The 19,565-nt window shown below is 49.1% G+C and overlaps 1 protein-coding gene and 1 long non-coding RNA gene across 2 annotated transcripts in view; one reads left to right on the top strand and one right to left on the bottom strand.

The window, feature by feature from the left end:
- The window catches only part of LOC105853792, a 77,925-nt gene extending 70,683 nt beyond the window's left edge, over nt 1-7,242 (bottom strand). Inside the window, exon 1 of the long non-coding RNA XR_001145565.1 lies at nt 7,030-7,242. This is a non-coding gene — a long non-coding RNA (uncharacterized LOC105853792). The remainder of the gene's footprint in view (nt 1-7,029) is intronic.
- A 2,271-nt stretch (nt 7,243-9,513) lies between these two features.
- SFRP2 (secreted frizzled-related protein 2) lies at nt 9,514-16,501 on the top strand. Its single transcript, XM_004685337.2, has 3 exons — nt 9,514-10,250; nt 12,408-12,488; nt 15,886-16,501. Exons 1-3 carry the CDS (start codon nt 9,752-9,754, stop codon nt 16,188-16,190), a joined length of 885 nt encoding a protein of 294 aa, XP_004685394.1. The 5' UTR covers nt 9,514-9,751; the 3' UTR covers nt 16,191-16,501.
- The last annotated feature ends 3,064 nt before the right edge of the window (nt 16,502-19,565 follow it).

Genomic DNA, 19,565 nt, shown 5'->3' with positions numbered 1-19,565 from the left:
ATTTGGACCATTGGAATGTGAGTGACTGTGGACGTGAGTAGCTTCTCAATGGAGGTATTTAACTTCCGATAATGAATTCACCAGCTGTGCCTTCACCTGTCCAGTGATTATGGGGTACATCTTGATACAGAAGCACCATAAAAATAGAGTGACTGGGAATTCTAGCCTGCAAAAACAATTCCCCTAGACACCCCCTGTGGTCTCAAATCCCCATGACCCACAGTGAACTTTAATGACAAGGAGACAATCTTCTCGACTAGCAGTGATGGTTCGAGCCCACCCTGCCTGATACAGCATTGCGTGGGGGCATCCATGATTTCATCCTCCTTAACCCCAGGTCATATGTGCAAATCCCAAGTAAACTGGCCAACTTGCTCTAACAGTGGGGATACATCTTGAAAAGGAGCACTCAAGTGTGGATACAAGGAAATCTCCAAAAGATACTGTAGGGTCGAGGCCAGGGCAAGGCTGGGGTGAGGCAGAGGCGGCAGGAAAGACGGACTGAAAGCTGATGCCACTTGTATTCGGGCAACCAGCTCTGCCCACTTTACACAACTGTCTGAAAAGAGCAACTTCGATACCCTGTGAAAACTTGCTCTTGTCTTCTGAAAGGGCATGACTTCCCCGACCCCCATGGGGGTCGGTGAACTTCACCAGGAACACAATAAAGTTCCTGTTTGTCAGAAACTTTGCCTGCACTTCTCCATCCTTTTACTGCGCCGGACCTTTCAGATACTTTGGGTCAGTCTGTGTATATCATCTTTATGTGTATAGAAGTGAGTGCAGCATACATCTTAAAGCCAATATTCACTAGGACCTTCCTTGGGTGAATGAAGAGGTGCACACATCAGGGTGTGAAGCTGGGGTCCCCAAATTGTACAGTTATGTAAGCAATTGTCACATCATTGGAAAAACAATAGGACCATCCTTGACATAAAGGACAGCCCACTAAGTCTTTGGCCTGCCTGGTGGTATAGGGTTTAAAGACAAGTGTTATCTAGGTATGACAGCCACTGCAACATGAGTTTGATTCCCTGGCCAGGGAGCTGACCCACATGGGTCAGCTCCTGTCTTGCCCGCTGCTCCCCTCAGCAGTGTATTCCAGTAGATCCGCCTGTTCTGCTCCCCATTCTGTCTCTGGTGAATCCTTTCACCTCCCACATCCCAGCTTTTGTATGCATAAGTAAATAAATAAATCTTTTTTTAAAAAATTTTTAAAGCAAAAGCCTGTTTCAGCTAAATTAATTCTAGAAGTATAAGATAGAACACAGCCTATGAAATAGTTTCCACTATTTCTTGCCAGTGTGAAGATCCTTAAGAGAGGTCTGTGGGCACACACGGTGTAAACAAAAGGAGCCCCACTCTTGTGCATGTCCCCTTCCAAAACTACACCCACTTGAGAGTGAGCAGTTTCCTCTCCTGGACAACATAAACTCGTGGAAGATGACCCTCAATTGCACGCAACTCCCCCAACCTTTCCTGTCCATCACCCCGCGGGAGACAGAACTGAGCCTTCTAATCCAGGCTGCAAGAGCCAGCACACTCTAGTTCCCAAAGCACATTTTTCTCTGCACAAAGGGATACTTGAAATACATGAATGGGGAAAATGGCTCAAAAAAATAAGAGCTAAACCTTCTCAAATTCTAACCACACCATTTTTGAGGTTAAGGGAAAAGCTCAATTGGTTTTCTTTTTTCATTGCAAATCTGAAATTCCTTTTTTCAACCAAGTTGATATGAGAAATATCATATTGAGAAATATAAGAAAAATAGTTTCTGATTTACGGCAACTTGTCCAAATGCCAGAAGAGATTATGATCAAGATTTTATATTAGGAGAAATCTAGGCAATGAAGTGCTTACCCGAGCCCGTCTTTATCATGAGACACATAATTCAATCAAAAGTAGAGCCGTTTATGGACGGGTAAGAAAGTGGAGGGGAAAACAGGGAACGTCTCCTCATGAGGTGGGATGCAATTTGAATATTATATTCAGAGGTAATTTATTATGACATGGTCTCCATTTGTTGGAATATCGAAAGCTATTACCCGTGGTCTGTATCATTTGATTGCAAAAGTATGATTTACTTTCTCTTTAGTCAACAAAGTATTGTATTTGTTTTCTATTAGGTTAGGAAGATGTTACTGTTTTTCACAGTTTTGACAGATCTGGGCAGTAAAAGAGATGTCCACTTTCTGCTTTAGTTTTTTGTGTTACTTGAATTTTTTACATGCAACCTCCCACATCCCAGCTTTGGTATGCATAAGTAAATAAATAAATCTTTTTTTAAAAAAATGTTTTTTAAATGTTGTTTTATAAAAAAAACAAACTTCTGGGGGAAGATGGAGGAAACAACTCATGAGCAAAATGAAAATTTCATGTTAACTTGATTTAATTTTCAATCCACTCCCTCCAGCCCTCTGTCAAACTATCTGCTGCTGGGTTGAGAAACACAGGTCTGGAGGATGCAGGGGCCTTCCTGGTGCTTAGGGAGAAAGAAGTCTCTGGAAGCCAGTCCACTTAAGGTTTTTAGACACTGCCTATTCTGCTCCGAAAGTAAACTTATAAAGGCAAGAATATAATCTCTCTATTAGTGTAAGTTGACTTTCTGCAAAAGAAAAGAACAGATCCCTCTAGATCTTTCACAGAAAATTTCTCTGATTAGGCCCTCCCTGGTGGAGCAACGGGTTAACAAGCCAGCCAGCCAGCTGCAGCAGCCATTTTGGTAAAAGTTCGATCCCCAGCCCCAGAGGCAGTCCACAGGGAGAGGTAGAGCATTCCTGGCCCGCCCGCTGCTCCCCTCGGCAGTGTACTTTATTAATCTGCCTGTTCTGCTCCCAGCTCTGTCTCTGGTAAATCCTCTCACCGCCCCAGTTCTGTATTAGTAGATAAATAAATCTAAAGAGAAAATTTCTCTGATTATCTGACTTCCAATTGAATTTACAATGTAAACTATATTCTATCACAACTCAAAAAGCAGCAAAAGTTCTCAGATATGACCAGCAAATAAACTTCATTGCTTTGTGGCCCCTTTGTTCACAGAACATTTCTTACTTGATGATGCTCTTCATGCCTTTCACTCTTTAACCAAATTTGTGGGACATTTCCTTTAAGGACAAATGCTGAGAAGTGGACATTTTGCTTTTGCCTCCCATAAGCCATGAACCCCTTAAAGGCAGGAACTTTTTTGATGAATCCCACAGTGCATGGCAGAGACCCACTAAATTTTGATTCAACAGATAGATTTAAGTACCAAGAAACTTGACAAATGCTTTTTTTTAAAGGCATTAGAAGGCTAATTACATCATCTATGGTTAAAGAGAAGAGCAGAACAGAATATTTGTCCTGCCCACGGTGACACAGTAATAATCCAAGAAAATCATTCCACTGACTCCTGTCCAAGTCTTGCAGATACTATGAGAATATTCTAGGGAATAATATACCCTTTCACAAAAAAAAAAAAATAAAGTTATGAAATAAAAGAAATACAAGCAAGATGGAGCTCCCAGCCTAACTCCCTCCCACCAGGCCACCCCCGGACCCTCCAAATGGAACAAGAACCAGCATAACTAGCGAATGGTCTCAAATCAAAAACACCAACAACCAACAAATTAGAAACATGTTCTCAGGACTTATTCCGAGATAGAACTGAAAGTAGAAGCCCTCAGAAAATCTTGCTTGTTTTGAGGCTTTAGGCCGGATAAACCTGGGCCTGGAAATAATAGTTAACTGTCCTCATAAAGGCACACTTTCTTCCTTCATTTCTTCCAGGGTGGAAGTTTTTGTTATTATTATTATTTCAATGAAGAGTTGGAGGAAATGAAGGGAGAACAGTTGCAAAGCTCTGGACAAGACCAAAATGATCACCGGACACATCCCACCCTGGCCACCTGCCAGAAACCCGATGCAGCATTGGAAATGTTATTCTATGTAATATTTCACTTGCACTGTACCATTGGAGATTTACAAACTATGAAGAAATATATAGTTTACTGATGAAACTCTGTTAACAGTGCTAATGGATCCAGCCCCACTGAATCTGTATGCCAGATACTATAGTTTCAAATTACAGGTTAGCTGCTAGCCCTGACCCAACCCAAAATAAATGCTTTTGCTAGTTCCCAGATATATTTGCTGCTGTGAGTCCCTTTGACATACTGAAACTCAGTTTGTTGTAAAAGGACGATTCCATTAAAGGAATCCAACCCACGCCTTCGTTTGAGCAGTACAAACCAAAGAGACTTAGACTTACTGAAAAAGCCAGGGAGACAAACACACAGAGCGTGGAAATGTGCCCCTAATGGTGTCAGTTCAGTAAAATGATGAAGGGATTTCTATCCTAGAGGCTGTCTCTGGTAAGATTGTACATGTGTGCAGGGACTCAGATTCCATCTGTGGCTTCAGGGCCGCTGGTTTCCTTGTATTGACTTTGCAGTCTTATCTGAAGGCAATAAATTCCCACCAGAGTGAAACACCAGCTTAGCCAGTGACCCCTGCTGTTCAAATCAGACAATGGAGGGCTTGCTTCCCAGACACACTGCAGCTTCTGGACCACCAGCCTTGGGGGTTAGCCGCCTCCATTCAGGATGCACTAATGTGAGCAATTAGGAGATGCTTCATTTCAAGAGCCTTGTCAGCAATTGCAAAACACTGGTGAGTAATAAAACTACTGGCACCCAAGACAGGGAAGTGGAGAAGAAAATGGACCAGGGGAGCGGAAAAGTGAAAGCAGCTAGCAGATGTCCTTGCTTTGGAGAGGTGCTCCATGAATATTGCTTTAGTTCAGAGTACAAAACCCACTCTGTGTACACCGATTTCAAGGTTTGAACCCCAACGACCAAGGACTGGCCCAGCAAATTCGAGACATTATGCAGGAAACCAGACGCTGTGGGGAGGGTTTGTGCCCTCAATAGAAATGGAATTTCCTTCCCAGAGTCCATGTCTTTAACTACCCCGGGTGTTTTTATTTGGATAGTGGTTGTTTTTGTTTATTTTTAAAGCAAGCTCAGCCCATCCTTTCTCCCAAAATGTCTATGGACCATTTTTCTCATTGAAGGAACAAAACAAGAAAAGGAAATTGGTCTCCAGGCAAAACCCCAGACAGCCTCCAAGCTGAGCCTCTAGCGGTTCCTGAGAGAAGCGCGGTAAATATGTTCCTTGGTGCTTTGGAGGACAAATGTGGACTAAACAGCTAAACACCACGGGGTAGGGGAGAGCCAGGAGATGGCCCACTGCAGTAGATTATCACTGTAGGTGCATCTCATCATCCTGGAGCCACCGTAATGAGGCACTTTCGAGTGAATTCCAAAATTATCTGTTGCCTTCAGACCTTTCCGAAAATATGTTCACTGTACTTGCTACACACAGATCTCTGAAATTTAGGGGCTCACGTTGGCTTTTACCCACCAACCAGAGAGCTGTCGTAGACTCCAGTCGCCATCCAGGGCAGGTCCTGCCCGGCTGGGTGGCCCGCGGGTAAGGCCAGGGCTGGTTCCGCAGGGTAGACAGGGAACCAGAGACTAGGCTTGCCTTAGTGGGTGGAGAGCGCATTCCTGATCCCTCCAGCGCCCTTTCTCTGCCACTCGCCTGACCAGGCCCCTTCTCACCTCCCCACCCCCTCGCACTCGCCAACTGAGAGCTTCCCTGGACCCATCCTTTGCTTTTCCAGCTCCGAACTAGGGTCTGTCTAGCGCCCTCCTGAAATCTTAATGCAGGAGATAAGCGCAAGACCATGGGTTAACTGGCAAACTGTTCGCCCTCAAACTTGACCCTTCTAGGCTTTATACGCGACGCAAGGCTCTTGTGTCCCTGGCCTGCACCCCCGTGTCGGAAATCCGTGTTTGCATCCTCGGGGTTCCAGGGCTCGCATGGAGCCGAGTGCGCGAGCGACACCTGCCCTGTGTGACACGCGCCAGGAAGCTTCCCAGCGAGACGCAGGGCGCGGCCTTGCGGTGGAACAGGGGGCGTGGAGGTCCAAAGGCGACGGGAGAGGCGACACCTCTCCTCCCACAGAGTCACCCTCACGCCTAACTTGTAAAGGCGGAAAACATCCCCGAGCCTCAACAGCGCAAAGGAAGCTACCCCCACCCGGAGCATCAGTTTTGGGAAATAGCGCCCCCAAATGGCAGCAGCAACTCCCCGGGAGAGATGCAGGGGCTGGTGCGCCGCCCCGCCCACCCCGGACCCGGGAGCCCCGGGCCTCGGTCCCGGGAGGAGGTGACGTCACCCCGCCAGCCCGCTGGCGCGCGGACCTCGGCGAGCCGCCACGCAGTTGCCACACCTCAGGGCGCGTCCCCAGGGCCAGCACTGCCGGCCTAACTCCCCTGCGCCACGGCACGCGTAACTGGCAGCCGCACTGTCGCTGTGCGACCTGGTTCCAGTTACTTAAGTCCTCCGTGCCCCAATTTACTCGCGACCATTTACTTGCAGCGAGGTAATAATCTCACCCACCTGCCGAATGGCAATGGGGACATCTGAGACTGGGCTGGCCCGCAGGGGGCACATGCAGATGTATTATTGGTGTAGAATGTCCTCTCTGGGCTTCCCCTAGTCTCTCCGGCCCTTCCTGGGTAAGCGTTTTAATCCCGACTGGAGTAGCCGTAAAGGCTTACAGCATCCCAGGAATAAGCCATGTAGAAACCCAAGCATCTCCCCTAAAGGAATAGCTGGTTTGTGGAAAACAGCTAAGAAGCCCGGAGACCCCTCCCACAGGACAAAGTCTGAGCGCCAGAGTGAGGGTCCTGCCGCCTAGAAACTCTTCTAGCTGGCACAGGTTTAGCCAAGCAGTCCCGCTGTGGCCAGGGGGATGGGCTTCTTCAGCCCTTGACAACAGGAAACACTCAGCACAGGAGAGGAGTCCAATCAGGAACACGGGTTGTGGAAGCTCTTCAGGCCTGCAGCTTTGCAGGGGAGAAGGGCTGTTGTTCACTGGGGAGGCGGGTGGGGTGAAGGACAGACCCCATCAACAGGGACGCTTGGGCAGCCCCATTAAGCAGGCTGCCGAGTATACTTACCCACCGGACGCCACTTACCGTGGCTTTGGGGGAACAGTGTTTTCTTCTTAATTTGGGCAGGTACTGGATAGGCCTGGGAGGCGAGGGAGGTAACTATTGGCTCTCAATTTATAAAAGCAAAAGTCTTTGGTAGTTTTTGATGAACTGCAGGAGAGCCGCAGCGTCCGCTTTGCAGAAGGCGCGGCTGCTGCACTGCACCGCGCGAGCGCAGCTCTGGCCGGCAGCGCGGGGACCCGGCTGGAGAGGCGCGCCGAGACTGTCACCGAGCGTCGGCGTTCGTGCGCTTTTCTCAGCGAGGTCCGCGCTCAGGGCCCGGCCCCCACTGCCGGTTACTCCTACACCCTCGCCCCGCCCCTTCCCACTGCTACCAGCTCGTCCCTAGGGCGCGCCTGGCAGGCAGGCGCGCAGCCGGCCGCTGGCGAGCCGCGGGGGAAAGGAGTGGGGCGCGACCGGGTGAGGGAGGAAGAGGAAGCCTGCGCGGAGTGAGGCCGAGGTTGGGTGACGCTAGGAGGGCCTCGGGCCCGGGAACACTTGGTAACCCGGGCGCGAGCGGCGGAGACTCCGGTGCGACCCCCGGCGCCCTCTGGCGGCAAACGCGGTCCCGCGGGCTACGGAAACAATGCTGCCCGGCGCGGGGTCCCCAGCCCCGCCTGCTGTGCAGACTTGCACCGCCTCTACCGTGCCAAACTGGCTTCCGGCTCTTTGAGCCGGGGTCTCCGGGACCTGGGGTGCCTGGGGACAGAAGAGAAGGAAAGACCCGTGTACCACCCCAGGACCCAAGTCTCGGCGCTCAAGCCCCCGTTAGCTGTTTGGTTGGGTGTGCTTCCATTTCCTTTGGGAGTTCTTTTCAAAATACTTGTTGTTGGGCAACCAAGCCTTAGGCCTGTTGGTGATTCCGTTAGAAACAAGGCGGCCAGAGCCAGTCCGGAGAGGAGAGTGGCCTTCGCTGCCGGCCCGACACGTCCCCGGCAGAGCACCGCGTGAAAGGAGAAAAGCTGGCAGTAGGGCTCTCAGGGACCCAGATTCCTGAAAAATGCCCTCCATCCAACTGGCGGTTCTCGGGCATGTTTAGGGGTAGGTGCTATCACCGAGCCGTCTTGCGCCTGCCACAGCATCTTCCGGAAAGGGATGGAGAAGCAGCGGGCTGAGTCTGGGGATGGCTCGGCTGGCCCGGAAGTAATAACAATGCGCCCACCTTGCATATGAAAGACCCTTGGGGAGCTTGCTCTGCAGTGTTAAGCTCTTTGGACCTGCGCCTCAGGGGGGTGGGGGCGGGTGGAGGAAGAGAAGAGATGACTTCTCTCTGGTGAGACTTGGGGCGATTACGGGAAAGGAGCTTCCTTGCACAAGCCTTCCCTTTCTGGCACCTCCGTCCCGGTTTCCAGCGGAGAGCTTACTGCTTGCAGTTCTCAACAGCACCAGAACTCCAGCCCTACGAGGCAGAAGGCCGCCTGGGTTCGCTTACCTCTGCACCCCCCGGCGCCCAGCACGGTGTCCTCTGGCATGTGTAGGATGAATGAACCGTTCTGCCAGGCAGGCTCTAGGCCTCATGAATCCCTGGCAGGACCCTTTGTCTGCTCCCATCCCTTCCAGGCTGCCCACCTGGGGCATTTTCTGCCGGACAGTGTTTTGGGTTCGGCACCAACTTTTCCAAACCGTACACCCCGGGGTGCGTGCTTTCTCGACAGTGCCCGCTGCACGGGTGCGTTTAGGAGCAAAGAATCAAAGAATCATTTAGGGAAGGAGGGCAGGTAGATCTCTCCTTCCAAAGCGAGGGTGGTGGACAGCTGTGAGTCTAAGCTCGGCGAAGACCTTTCCACCACGACAAAATCTTATAGCTATTCCCCAACAAAATAATGCCAACGTTTTATTTCCTTTTTCGGTGTAAAGGTTTTCTCTTCTAACTTTATCATTTTGATTTTGAAGTGAGCGAGAAGACCACCAGGCTAGGAACTGGGACTGGAGATTCAAAAATAGGTTTGCCAAGGCAGCCTCGGGCTGCAGGTTCCGGGCGCGAGCCGAGGTCACAGAGAGCCCGAGGGCCGTTGGCTTGCAGCTCCCAGGTTCCAGCTCCGCCCCTGAGGCCCGGGACGGGTGCAGAAATTTCTGGCCGCAGTCGAGCCAACTTCGGCCTCGCGGGGGGGCAGAGTGCGTTCCCGCCTGACGACCCGACAGGTCAACTCTACCGCGTGCGCCCCCAGCTCCTGCAGCCAGCGCCCTGCACGGTGGTTGCTGGGACGCAGGCGCCAGGCTCGTCTTAAGTTTGTTGTTGAAGCAATCCTTGAGCTCGCGCTTGGGAGCATGGGGAGGTGGGGTGGGGTGGGGAGCAGAATTGACTTCTAGGGAGCGCGTGAGGGACATTCTCAACGGAAAACCAGACCTAAAGAGTAGTGACCAGCCCTCCTCGTATTACTCCCCCTAGGCTCCTCCCTTGTCCGCCCCCCCACTCCATATTTGCATAAAAAGGGCCCAGAAAACTCTGGCTGGGCCCCAGCAGCGGCTCACACTGCTCCCCCGGGTCGGAGCCCCCCGGAGCTGCGCGCGGGCTTGCAGCGCGAAGCCGAGCAAAGAGCGCCCCGCCAGCGCAGAGCTCCCAACGCGCGGCGTCCCGACGCTCCAGAGGTGGTTCCAAGCCGCCCCGCCGAGCGGAGCGAGCGGGCCCGGGAAGAACTCGGGCCCCCAGCCGCCTCGTCCTTCCCCGGCTCTGCTCCCTCTGCCCCACGGGGGTCGCGCGCCCACGATGCCGCGGGGCCCTGGCTCGCTGCTGCTGCTCGTCCTCGCCTCGCACTGCTGGCTGGGCTCGGCGCGCGGGCTCTTCTTCGGCCAGCCCGATTTCTCCTACAAGCGCAGCAACTGCAAGCCCATCCCCGCCAACCTGCAGCTGTGCCACGGCATCGAGTACCAGAACATGCGGCTGCCCAACCTGCTGGGCCACGAGACCATGAAGGAGGTGCTGGAGCAGGCGGGCGCCTGGATCCCGCTGGTCATGAAGCAATGCCACCCGGACACCAAGAAGTTCCTGTGCTCGCTCTTTGCCCCCGTCTGCCTCGACGATCTGGATGAAACCATCCAGCCGTGCCACTCGCTCTGCGTTCAGGTGAAGGACCGCTGCGCCCCTGTTATGTCCGCCTTTGGCTTCCCCTGGCCGGACATGCTGGAGTGCGACCGCTTCCCCCAGGACAACGACCTCTGCATCCCTCTCGCCAGCAGTGATCACCTCTTGCCGGCCACGGAGGAAGGTAAGCCTCCCCCCTCCCCTCACCCTTCTCACCCGTGGCCCTCGGTGGGATTCTCGGGGCGCCAATCCGGGGCGGGGCAGGGCAGAGGCTCCTCTCGCCCTGGTCTGTCACCGCGACAATTGAGACACCCCATGCTCACACACTCAGCCAAGTCTCTCGTTTCTAAGTGAACACCAGTTGCTCCTTCTTACACCGGGGCAGTTTAAAATGAACAGAAAGTCTTGAAAGGCTTTGGCTCCTCGATCTACTCTTGCCGTTAATAGTCCTGAAAAGGGGGCCCAATTCTGAGCACGCAGGGGGTGCTGTGTGCGCGGCGGTGAGCGCCCTGAGCAGACACTGAGCTCCCCGCCTCCTGCTGCTACACCTAGGTTCCCCGGGGGAGGGTTCTCCCGCGCAAGAACATTCCCGGACTAGCGGGAGAGTCAAAACTCCGTCTTTAAAGATACTTTTGGTTCTTTGCCGATGTAAACTGACTCGGCCTGTTGAGAATTGAGTATTGGTTGTAACTGCTCGAGTGGGCATAAGAGGAAAACTCCAGGAATGGACTATCGCGAATCAGCTTCTTTCTTAGGAGTGGTTTTAATTAACTGGAGAAAATCATGCAAAAAGATGTGTTTCCCAAGTTTTTAGGAAACAGGGGGTTCCTGCACAAAACTCATCAAAGCAATGAAAACCGCATGAGCCCTGATGCCCCCTCCTGAAAAGGAAACGTACGTGTGTCTGAGCTGATTGGGGTTGCCGGGGCTGGCTGGCGAGGGGCTTCTTACTTTCTTCAAGGGCTTGAGTAGCATCTTCCTCTTGGATAATTGCTTTCTTGCAGCCATCCTTAGTCACTGAAAATGCAGAGTTGCTTAGCAATCTTTCCTGGCAGGCACAGGGAGCTTGCAATCATCTTATTGGTTAGATTTCTAATTTATAGCAAATGTTTGGCATATTTCAAACATTTGTCCAACATGTACCAAAACCAACCAATACAGGTTAGTAACATTTTATGTACATTCCCAGAGCTCCTAATTGGAAATATTTCATTTTGTTTGGGTGAGAGAAGTTAAGGGCAGTTATGTGTATGGCTTTTGTTTCTGTTTTCCACTATCAACACCAACCTTACGCACCTCATTTCTCCCAAAAGTCATTTCTACCTTCAGAATAAAAGTTTTTGTTGTTTGAAAAAGGCGCCACAGTTTCTCTGTTTTGATGAACTCTTCTATCATGAGTCACCTAAAGTTTTTTTCCGTGCAAATTCAATTTTATTTTAATGAAAATCTAATTTCAGCTAGATTTTAGAGAGCATTAACACATTTATAAATATTTAGTAGAAAGGGAACATGTTTTCTTTTTTCCTCTTCCCAAAAAATCAGACTGTTCAAAGGGCCTCTCCTGCCCACTCGCCTGACCCTGGAGACAATTTGTTCATCCTTTGATTAGCTTCAAGAAAGTCTCGGCTGTTTTGCTGGACTTTTTTTTTTTTTTTGTCTTTTGTTTGTTTTTGAACATCTAAAACAGGCAGTGGGAGGTGGGGGGGTGGGGAAGAACCTGTGCCAGAAACAAAAATCCCAATGAAATACATGCTACTTAAATCCTGCACATATTTGGCAGGAAGTGCAAGGTAGTACAGCCATGAGAGGAGACTGTCATGGTAATAGGGTATGTTTCCAAAGTGGAAAGGGCCTACCTGTGACCTCATCACCCCAGCCAGCCATCTCTCCCTGGCCAGGCCCAGGAAATGAAGCCCTGAGCCCAGCAGAGACCAGAACAAAGGTGCCCTGAAGTCCAGAACAATCTTTTGGCCAGAATCCCTCGAGGGTCTTCTGGTGCTTTCTCCTCAGAGAGGCTTTGGGGTCAACTTTTTCAGGGACTGAGAGAAAGAGCTAAAAAGCCTCAATTCCTGTAACCACACTTGCCCATCCCTGCTACATTGCCCTTCTCATTTGGGCTTATCATTAACTCAACATATTGGCATTCTCCTTTTGCCCATTAAAACACACACACACAAGATGGGCAGGAGGGAGGCTCCTTAGGAAGGAGTGATCACTGCTTTGTAAGGCCAGGCAGAGGCTGGGGGCTCCCGACAAGAGCTGCTCTTCCCCAGCTGGGTTGTTTACAAATGCCACCTGCCGTTCCTGCTGAAGCAAACTTACTAATTTTTCACATTTCCAGCCCCAAAGGTCTGTGAAGCCTGCAGAAATAAAAATGAAGATGACAACGACATAATGGAAACTCTTTGTAAAAATGATTTTGGTAAGTAATATACCAACAACAAAAGATTTGGTTCACAAGTACTCACAGTAACTAAAAGGTGTGAATCGTGCAGTGACTTAAAGGTACGAATCCTGCAGGTGCTCTTTGATACGGATTGGGTAGAACACCATTGCAGCTCATTCTTCCTAAAACCACCTACCTTACTGTCCTTGTGTCCTGGCTCTATAACCCTCTTGTACTGAATTGTGTGAGTACATTGTCCCATTTAAGCAAGAATCAAGTAATTAGAATGACCCAAAGTCTGAATTTTCAGCAGCCCATTCCTTCCTCATTTCCCTTTGACTTTTTCTTGCCAGCGAGCACCGTCCTGGAACATGTTCTCTTTCAGTCATGCTACATGCAACAGCATCACACATGTCAGTATCAGCCCCAGCAAAATAGATTCCAGACATTATGCTGGCCACAAATAAACATTTACTCTAGTGCCAAAAAGACATATTTCTACTTTATTCATGACCTGCAGTGCGTTGTTCCTCTATGTCCCACCACTAGTGAGTATATCCAGGGTACTGGTTAGTATTTGGTGAGGGGGAAAGCTCTTTAAATGTATGAAGAAAAAAATTTAGCTTTGGCAGGACCCTCTGACAATGACTGGGGGTGGGGAGAGGATGTATCCTGAGAGGAGTATGTATTCTGATACCAGCCAAGGCTCCTGCCCACCGGTGGTCCCTGCTCTGTCAAGCAGTCACGGCTCTGACCAAGCTGGATTAAGCTCTGCCTGCTCCACACAGGCTCTGAGACTGAATGACTCCAGCTCCACTGGCAAGGGATGCTCTCCTCCACCCCCTGCCACCCAGTCGCAGGCCTGCTCATGCACAACGCATCACTGCTCACATTCCAGATCTCTTCAGGACATGGCCAGGGTTTGACGTTACCTGGTCCCATAACAGCCACAGCCAGGCATTAGCAAAGCTTCATACCGCTGAGGAAGGGAGAAAGAAAGGACCCTATGCAAGTCCTCACCAACGCTTACCCCCCGAGTATGAGCCACAGGGTTTCCTGTGCCCATGCGCAGAGCTGTGCACCTGTCTCAGTACCGTGCAGGCTGGACCCTTAGCGGCAGCAAACCGAGCACCGAGCAGGCGCGGTTCTTAGCGTCCGTGTGCAAGATTTGATTACAGCTGAGATAGAATACACTTTTAGTGAAATGCACCCCAAAACGTGTGTAAACTGTCATTTCCTACCGACAACTAGTGGCCATTGCACTAGATTTAATATTGCTCTCTAGTGACTTCTAGGAAAAAGTTGTATCATGGGGCTCCAAACAGTTGAACTTAGGGAGCACATGCAATTGCCTGCTGCTTCTGTGGCCAGCAGGCTTGCCTCGTGACCTTACACAAAACCTCCTCTGAGGATGCGCAGTCAAGACCTGCCTGTGCGAAAAGTATGTGTGTGTTCTTCTAGGGAGAAAACCTTTCCAAACATGAAGGTATTTAAGATATCACACACCCAGGTACCACTCAAGCTTTGCTTTCCGCTTCCCTACATTCATTTTGGCCCCAAAGCAAACCTGAAACGTAGGAAACAGTAGTCCATACTGCAGCGGGTAACCGGTGCAGAGTACAGCAAGTGACTTCCAAAGTCTCTGATTTACTTGAATTACCCAGGAAAGCATCACACTCTTCCGGTGCCTTCCAGAAGCTGGGGGAAATGCAGATGACCTCCCTGGGGCAGTGGGGAAAGCAGAAACTGAGCACAAGAGCCCGCTGCTCCCTCCTTCCTTAGCCACCTACTTTTAGGTCTGACAATAGCATCTCCCCTGCCTACGTCCTCTATCTGTGTTCACATCTCCCAGGACAGGAAAAGCTATCTTGGTGCTCTGATTTCCCAATATGCGGTGCTAGTCAGGAACCCAGGGAGAAACGGCGGGCACTGCCCAATGGTAGGTAGCCTTAGCAAAGTTGGCCATTTTGTGTCTGGAGGAGGGTAAATGATAACTGTTCCCTCCGGTTAAGTCACGTCTTTTCTGATGTTTAGACTCAGGGATGTTTAATGTGACCAGGTAAAATCTCAAATGTGCTTTATCTGGGCAATAAGTGAGGCTCCCGGGTAACATCAGATCATTTCTCCCAGCATACAGCTTCCTCGCCCCTGCCCCATCACTTCCTTCATGACTTACATTTTATAATCTTGGAGCTCGGGGCTACGGTTCAGACGCACGTCAGACAAAAGCATTGCTGGCCACATCACAGCATCCTTGATGTGCCTGGTGGGCTGGAATGTCGAGCTCCGTCAGAGGGAGTCCCCCAGAGTAGTCCCACACACAAGCCTGTTCTCCTTTACCGATTTAAACAATTACTCAGCACCACTCAGTCAGGAGTTACACTGTCACCTGCACAGATTTGTCAATGGGCCCTGGACAGGGGACGACTGAAGGAGTTAATGTTCTAACGGGTCAAGCATGAACGTTTCTTGAGCAACCACAGTGGTGGTAAAGGCGGAGGTTTGGGGCCTACCTTGGCCAGGATAGCCTCACCTGGTCACCTCAGGGTTTCAGGTGCTTCACGTACTAATAAGCGATTTTAACTGGATGGTCCCTGTCAACCTTAAAAAATTCTACCCTTTCTGTGCCTGCGTGGAATGTTGAAATGTTATGACAACAAGTTTGTAGGGTTTTCTTGCCCATTCTGTTCATGACTATAAAATGTGTCTTTTATAGTAAACCACTTACTTTTGACCCTCACATGCTAATGAGCCCACATATCCACTTTGGAAACTGTGCATATACAATGATCTGTAATTGCCTGGCCTTGGACAAGCAGATGATAGCACATACTGATGAGGTCTTCAGAAAAGCACTTTTACAGTTGAGCATGTTGTGCTCTTAAAAAGAGTCTTGAATATTTTTTCTCCTAGTTACTTTACCAAATCAAATGCAGCTGTAAGATCAATTCTCCTTCCCCGTAGTCTGTTCTTTAGAAAACAATGATTGTGTGATATAATTTCCTTACAGGTTTGTCCAAAAACCTCTCCTACGTAATAAATCGAGCTTAAAGTTTACGGCCATGGAGGCTCGCGTTTCACCTAAGAGCCAGGCATTTCTTTTCATGCTGAAGTTTCCGATAGGGGAGTCATTTTGCAACACAAGAGCAGAGAAGAAACGTTAATTGAGCCCCTGTTTTGAAAGGAGGGCTGCTTCACAACAAAGTGCTTGGCAAGCCCTTTGAGGCCTCAGAAATGGGGCCACCTGCTGCCCCGGCTCCCAGCCCCCAGCCTGCAGCCCTCACAGTGTAAGCAGCTCTAGAAAGCTCTTCGCCCCCACCCCAGGCCAAATCACACCAAGAGGCAGTGGAGCGGGGTGAGGCCAGCTAGCTCCCAGCCCCGTGCTGTGTTCCCTCATAACTGGAGTCCTTCTGCACCCCCTTTGTCTTCACAGCACTGAAGATAAAAGTGAAGGAGATAACCTACATCAACAGAGACACCAAAATCACCCTGGAGACCAAAAGCAAGACCATCTACAAGCTGAACGGCGTGTCCGAAAGGGACCTGAAGAAGTCGGTGCTGTGGCTCAAGGACAGCCTGCAGTGCACCTGTGAGGAGATGAATGACATCAACGCGCCCTACCTGGTCATGGGACAGAAACTGGGCGGCGAGCTGGTGATCACCTCGGTGAAGCGGTGGCAGAAGGGGCAGCGAGAGTTCAAGCGCATCGCCCGCAGCATCCGCAAGCTGCAGTGCTAGTCTCGGCTGGCACCTCCCAGGCACCTGCCGCCCCCGGACCTTTCCCAAGCACAGTCCCTGTGGCCCCAGCCCCCGCGGGGAGCAGCTTCCCTGCCTTTTGCACGTTTGCACCCCAGCATTTCCTGAGTTATACGGCCGTAGGAGGCCTCGGGAATGGATAGCTGTTTTCACATAAAGGAAAAATCCACTCAAATCTTGTAGAAATGTTCAAACTAATAAATATTTTTATGAAGTTTTAAAATAGTTCACTTTAAAGATGGTTTTTAATAGATGCAACTGTGACGTGGGTCTGATTTGGCTTTTTTTTTTTTTTTTTTCTGGTTGATCTGGGTCAACTGATTCTCACTTTCTGCTGAGGTGGCCATTATGCACATATTGCTTCATTTTTCTCCGTGGCCCAGTGGTCAGGCTGCCGACCGGTTGAGGTAGAGCTGGCTGTTATCTCAACATCACTCTCAGTTCCAGCCTGACACTCGGCGCCTAAGCCTTAGAACAGTCGTTTTGCACCCTCCCGGGAAGTCACAGCTCCAACATGTACTGCATTTCCAGATAGCGAACTTCCCGTTTCAGGAAGTGCACATGACACCACAGAGCGTGATTTCTCTGAAGAAAGGGCAAAGCTGACAAATTCTGTAACTGACCTCAGTACTACAAGCTTTGTTTAAACCATTTTTACTTAATTTTGCAAAATAAACCGTTGTGGCTGACCTGTAAGATACATCGTAGTTGACCTTTAAAAAGTTGTAAAAATACTGCTTTAACCAACCTGTAAATATTTCAGATAAACATTATATTCTTGTACATAAACTTGACCTCCTGTTTTACCTTCTCCTCTTTTGTCTTCTTGGTGGAAGGAATGGGAGGGCCTGTCAGAGAAAGGTCACCCTGAGCTTGGCAAGCCCAGCCCTCCCCCCACGTTTTGAACTGCCTGCTTTAAAAAAAAAACAAAATTATATTTATTTTACCTCATTTTTCTTTTTGGCACAACACATGCTTTCTCCTCAGGTGCAGACCCTGTGAAATTCCCACCACCAGTTCACCCTGCACCTTCACCACACCCCTGTGCTCTGGTTTTGACCCACCGCCTTCCCCTTCCCCTGCAGAATGTTTCTGATTTAGTTGCCTGTTAATTTTGGTTATTTATTGTTATCTTTTTTCCTTTGATCTCTTATTTGTTTCCCTTATATTTCTCCTCTAGTGAAACCATATGATATGTTTCAAAAGTCTCTTGCTTCTTGAGTGACTTAGAAAGTATCTTCCCTACCCTGCCATCTGGCACTTGTCCTGTGACTTATATCACTACAGTTTTACCACCAAGGACCCTGCAGGGAACACAGGGATTTGCAGGCTAAGAGCTTTCTTGCTTCAGTCCCTTATCAGTTCAATTACAGCCATACAGCTGCACTCTAAATTTGGGGTTCATGAGCTTTACTGGTGCTTTTCACTGCCAAATGTCCTGATAACAAAGAAGAACCATCACCAAAATATTCATTCATTCCTTCCCTGCATACACGGTAACGGTAACATCAAATAAACAACTGCGATTCGAAGAATATCCATGGAAGGGAGTGGAGGGTGATAAAACAGCTTTAGCATGAAAAGGAGCTATACATCCATTTACAAATTGCCGATCCCAATGCTTCACTGTTATTTGAGAACTACAGAGAGATTCTGTTAACCATGTGAAGAAACTAAGACCCAGAGGAATTAGACAGCCTGCTTCCCAAGAGGCAGAACCACAGCTGAAATGCAGGCCTCTCAGATGACAGATGCTGTTGGCGTGGATTATAGAATCGTGGTGACACTCATCTGCTCAACAAATACTTATTGGCCCTGGCCCTGGCCCTGTGCTAAGCTGGGGAAATTAGGGAGTGAAAGAAAATAATGGCATAATTATAAGTATGGATCTGGTAAGTTATAGAAAGTATAAGGACAAGGAAGCTGTGAAATCAAGGTGTCCTCTCCAGAGAGGAACTGGTTCTGGTGTTCACCTGAAGACTTAGTCTGACTGTATTTTACTGATTTCCTTTGAAAGCTTTTGAACACACATCCTTGACCTTTCAGTGCTGCAGGTGTGGCTGCCTGGGCGGCAGGATTTGGGGGGGTGGGCACCTCTCCTTGGCCTCCGGGTTGCTGCTTGACTGTTTCTCATCTGATTTCACTAACTGAAGACATCAGCCCTCTTCCTGCAAGACAATATGGACTAGGCAGATGGAACATTTGTGCATCAAGGCAAAAACCTGTAAATATTTGGATCAGGAAACTAGGGACCCTGGAAAAGGAGAGAAAGGCAGAGACAGAAGGAAAAGAAAGGCAACAGTAAATCTAGGATTTAGAAATTAAACGTCAGAAATATATACAATGCATCGAACAATTTGGAAGGAGCTGACCTTTGAAAACTCCCTCCAGTCAAGCCCGAAGCCACCTGATTCTCTCCTGGGGTACAGCAACTTCCACACTGAAGACCAGGTTAAGGCAGACGTGGCCTCCTCCATCATGCTGTGTGGAGCTAGCAGCTAGGACATCCCCCATGTCTGCCCCCTGCCACGTCTGCCTCTTGGGGACTCTCTGCTCACTGCCCCTTGTTCCGGCAAGACCAATATCAGTGAGACGTGCTTGGGCAGAGCAGGAAGATTTTTGTTTGATTCTTCAATTTGTTCTGCATATTTCAGATAGATCTGGCTTATATATTCTTGACATAATCACGACTGTATTCTTAACTTGCTCAGTGATCACACTTCATTTGTAGGCAGATAAAGACATGAATGTCATCCATTATTGGAAGGAGGAAGCAAATAAGCAAAGGACACTGGAGTTTCTTAAGCTGATTTCTGCCCTTTTATAAATTCTTAGATGATCCAAATCAGAATCAGCCTAAACAGAAAAGTTAGAAGATATAAAAAAAGACAATACTACTGTACATGCAATTCCACTTCTGTCTTCCTAAATAACTAGAGAAATGAGTACTTGCACAAGAACACCTTTGAAAGGGTTTGGTGGGTATAATTTCCTAAGCACATAGAGGACAAAGTTTATGTCTACATGTCCCAATCAGTGAATTCATAAGAGTTAAAAAGAATCATTTTATCTAGCAGAAACTTTCATCGCTCATTCTCTGTTCTCTGATGGAATGATCATTTGACTATGTTTTTTTACCTTTCAACTTTGGCTTTTTTTCAACTCTTGATGGGAGAAAGGAGTCCCCTGGAAAAGCAGATCCAGGCACAGGCATCTAACATGCTGTCACTGCATCTAGACTGTGAAAAAATGTGATTTTTGCCTTTTATGAAGCACATCGCACAAGTAGAAATCAAAACTTTAAAACACAGCACACATACAATCAATGTGATGTGTCACATTAACAAAATAATGAGT

The sequence above is a fragment of the Condylura cristata genome, unplaced genomic scaffold (genome assembly GCF_000260355.1).
Source record: "Condylura cristata isolate star-nosed mole 26May11 unplaced genomic scaffold, ConCri1.0 scaffold00018, whole genome shotgun sequence".
In the NCBI taxonomy this organism is placed as follows: Eukaryota; Metazoa; Chordata; class Mammalia; order Eulipotyphla; family Talpidae; genus Condylura; species Condylura cristata.
Note: the sequence above shows the minus strand (reverse complement) of the source record. Positions and strands in the feature narration are given on the sequence as shown.

Coding starts and splice junctions, on each gene's coding strand:
- SFRP2 (XM_004685337.2), top strand. CDS start 9,752: ATGCCGCGGGGCCCTGGCTCGCTGCTGCTGCTCGTCCTCGCCTCGCAC. Junction 10,251..12,407: donor CTTGCCGGCCACGGAGGAAG/GTAAGCCTCCCC, acceptor TCACATTTCCAG/CCCCAAAGGTCTGTGAAGCC. Junction 12,489..15,885: donor TCTTTGTAAAAATGATTTTG/GTAAGTAATATA, acceptor TTGTCTTCACAG/CACTGAAGATAAAAGTGAAG.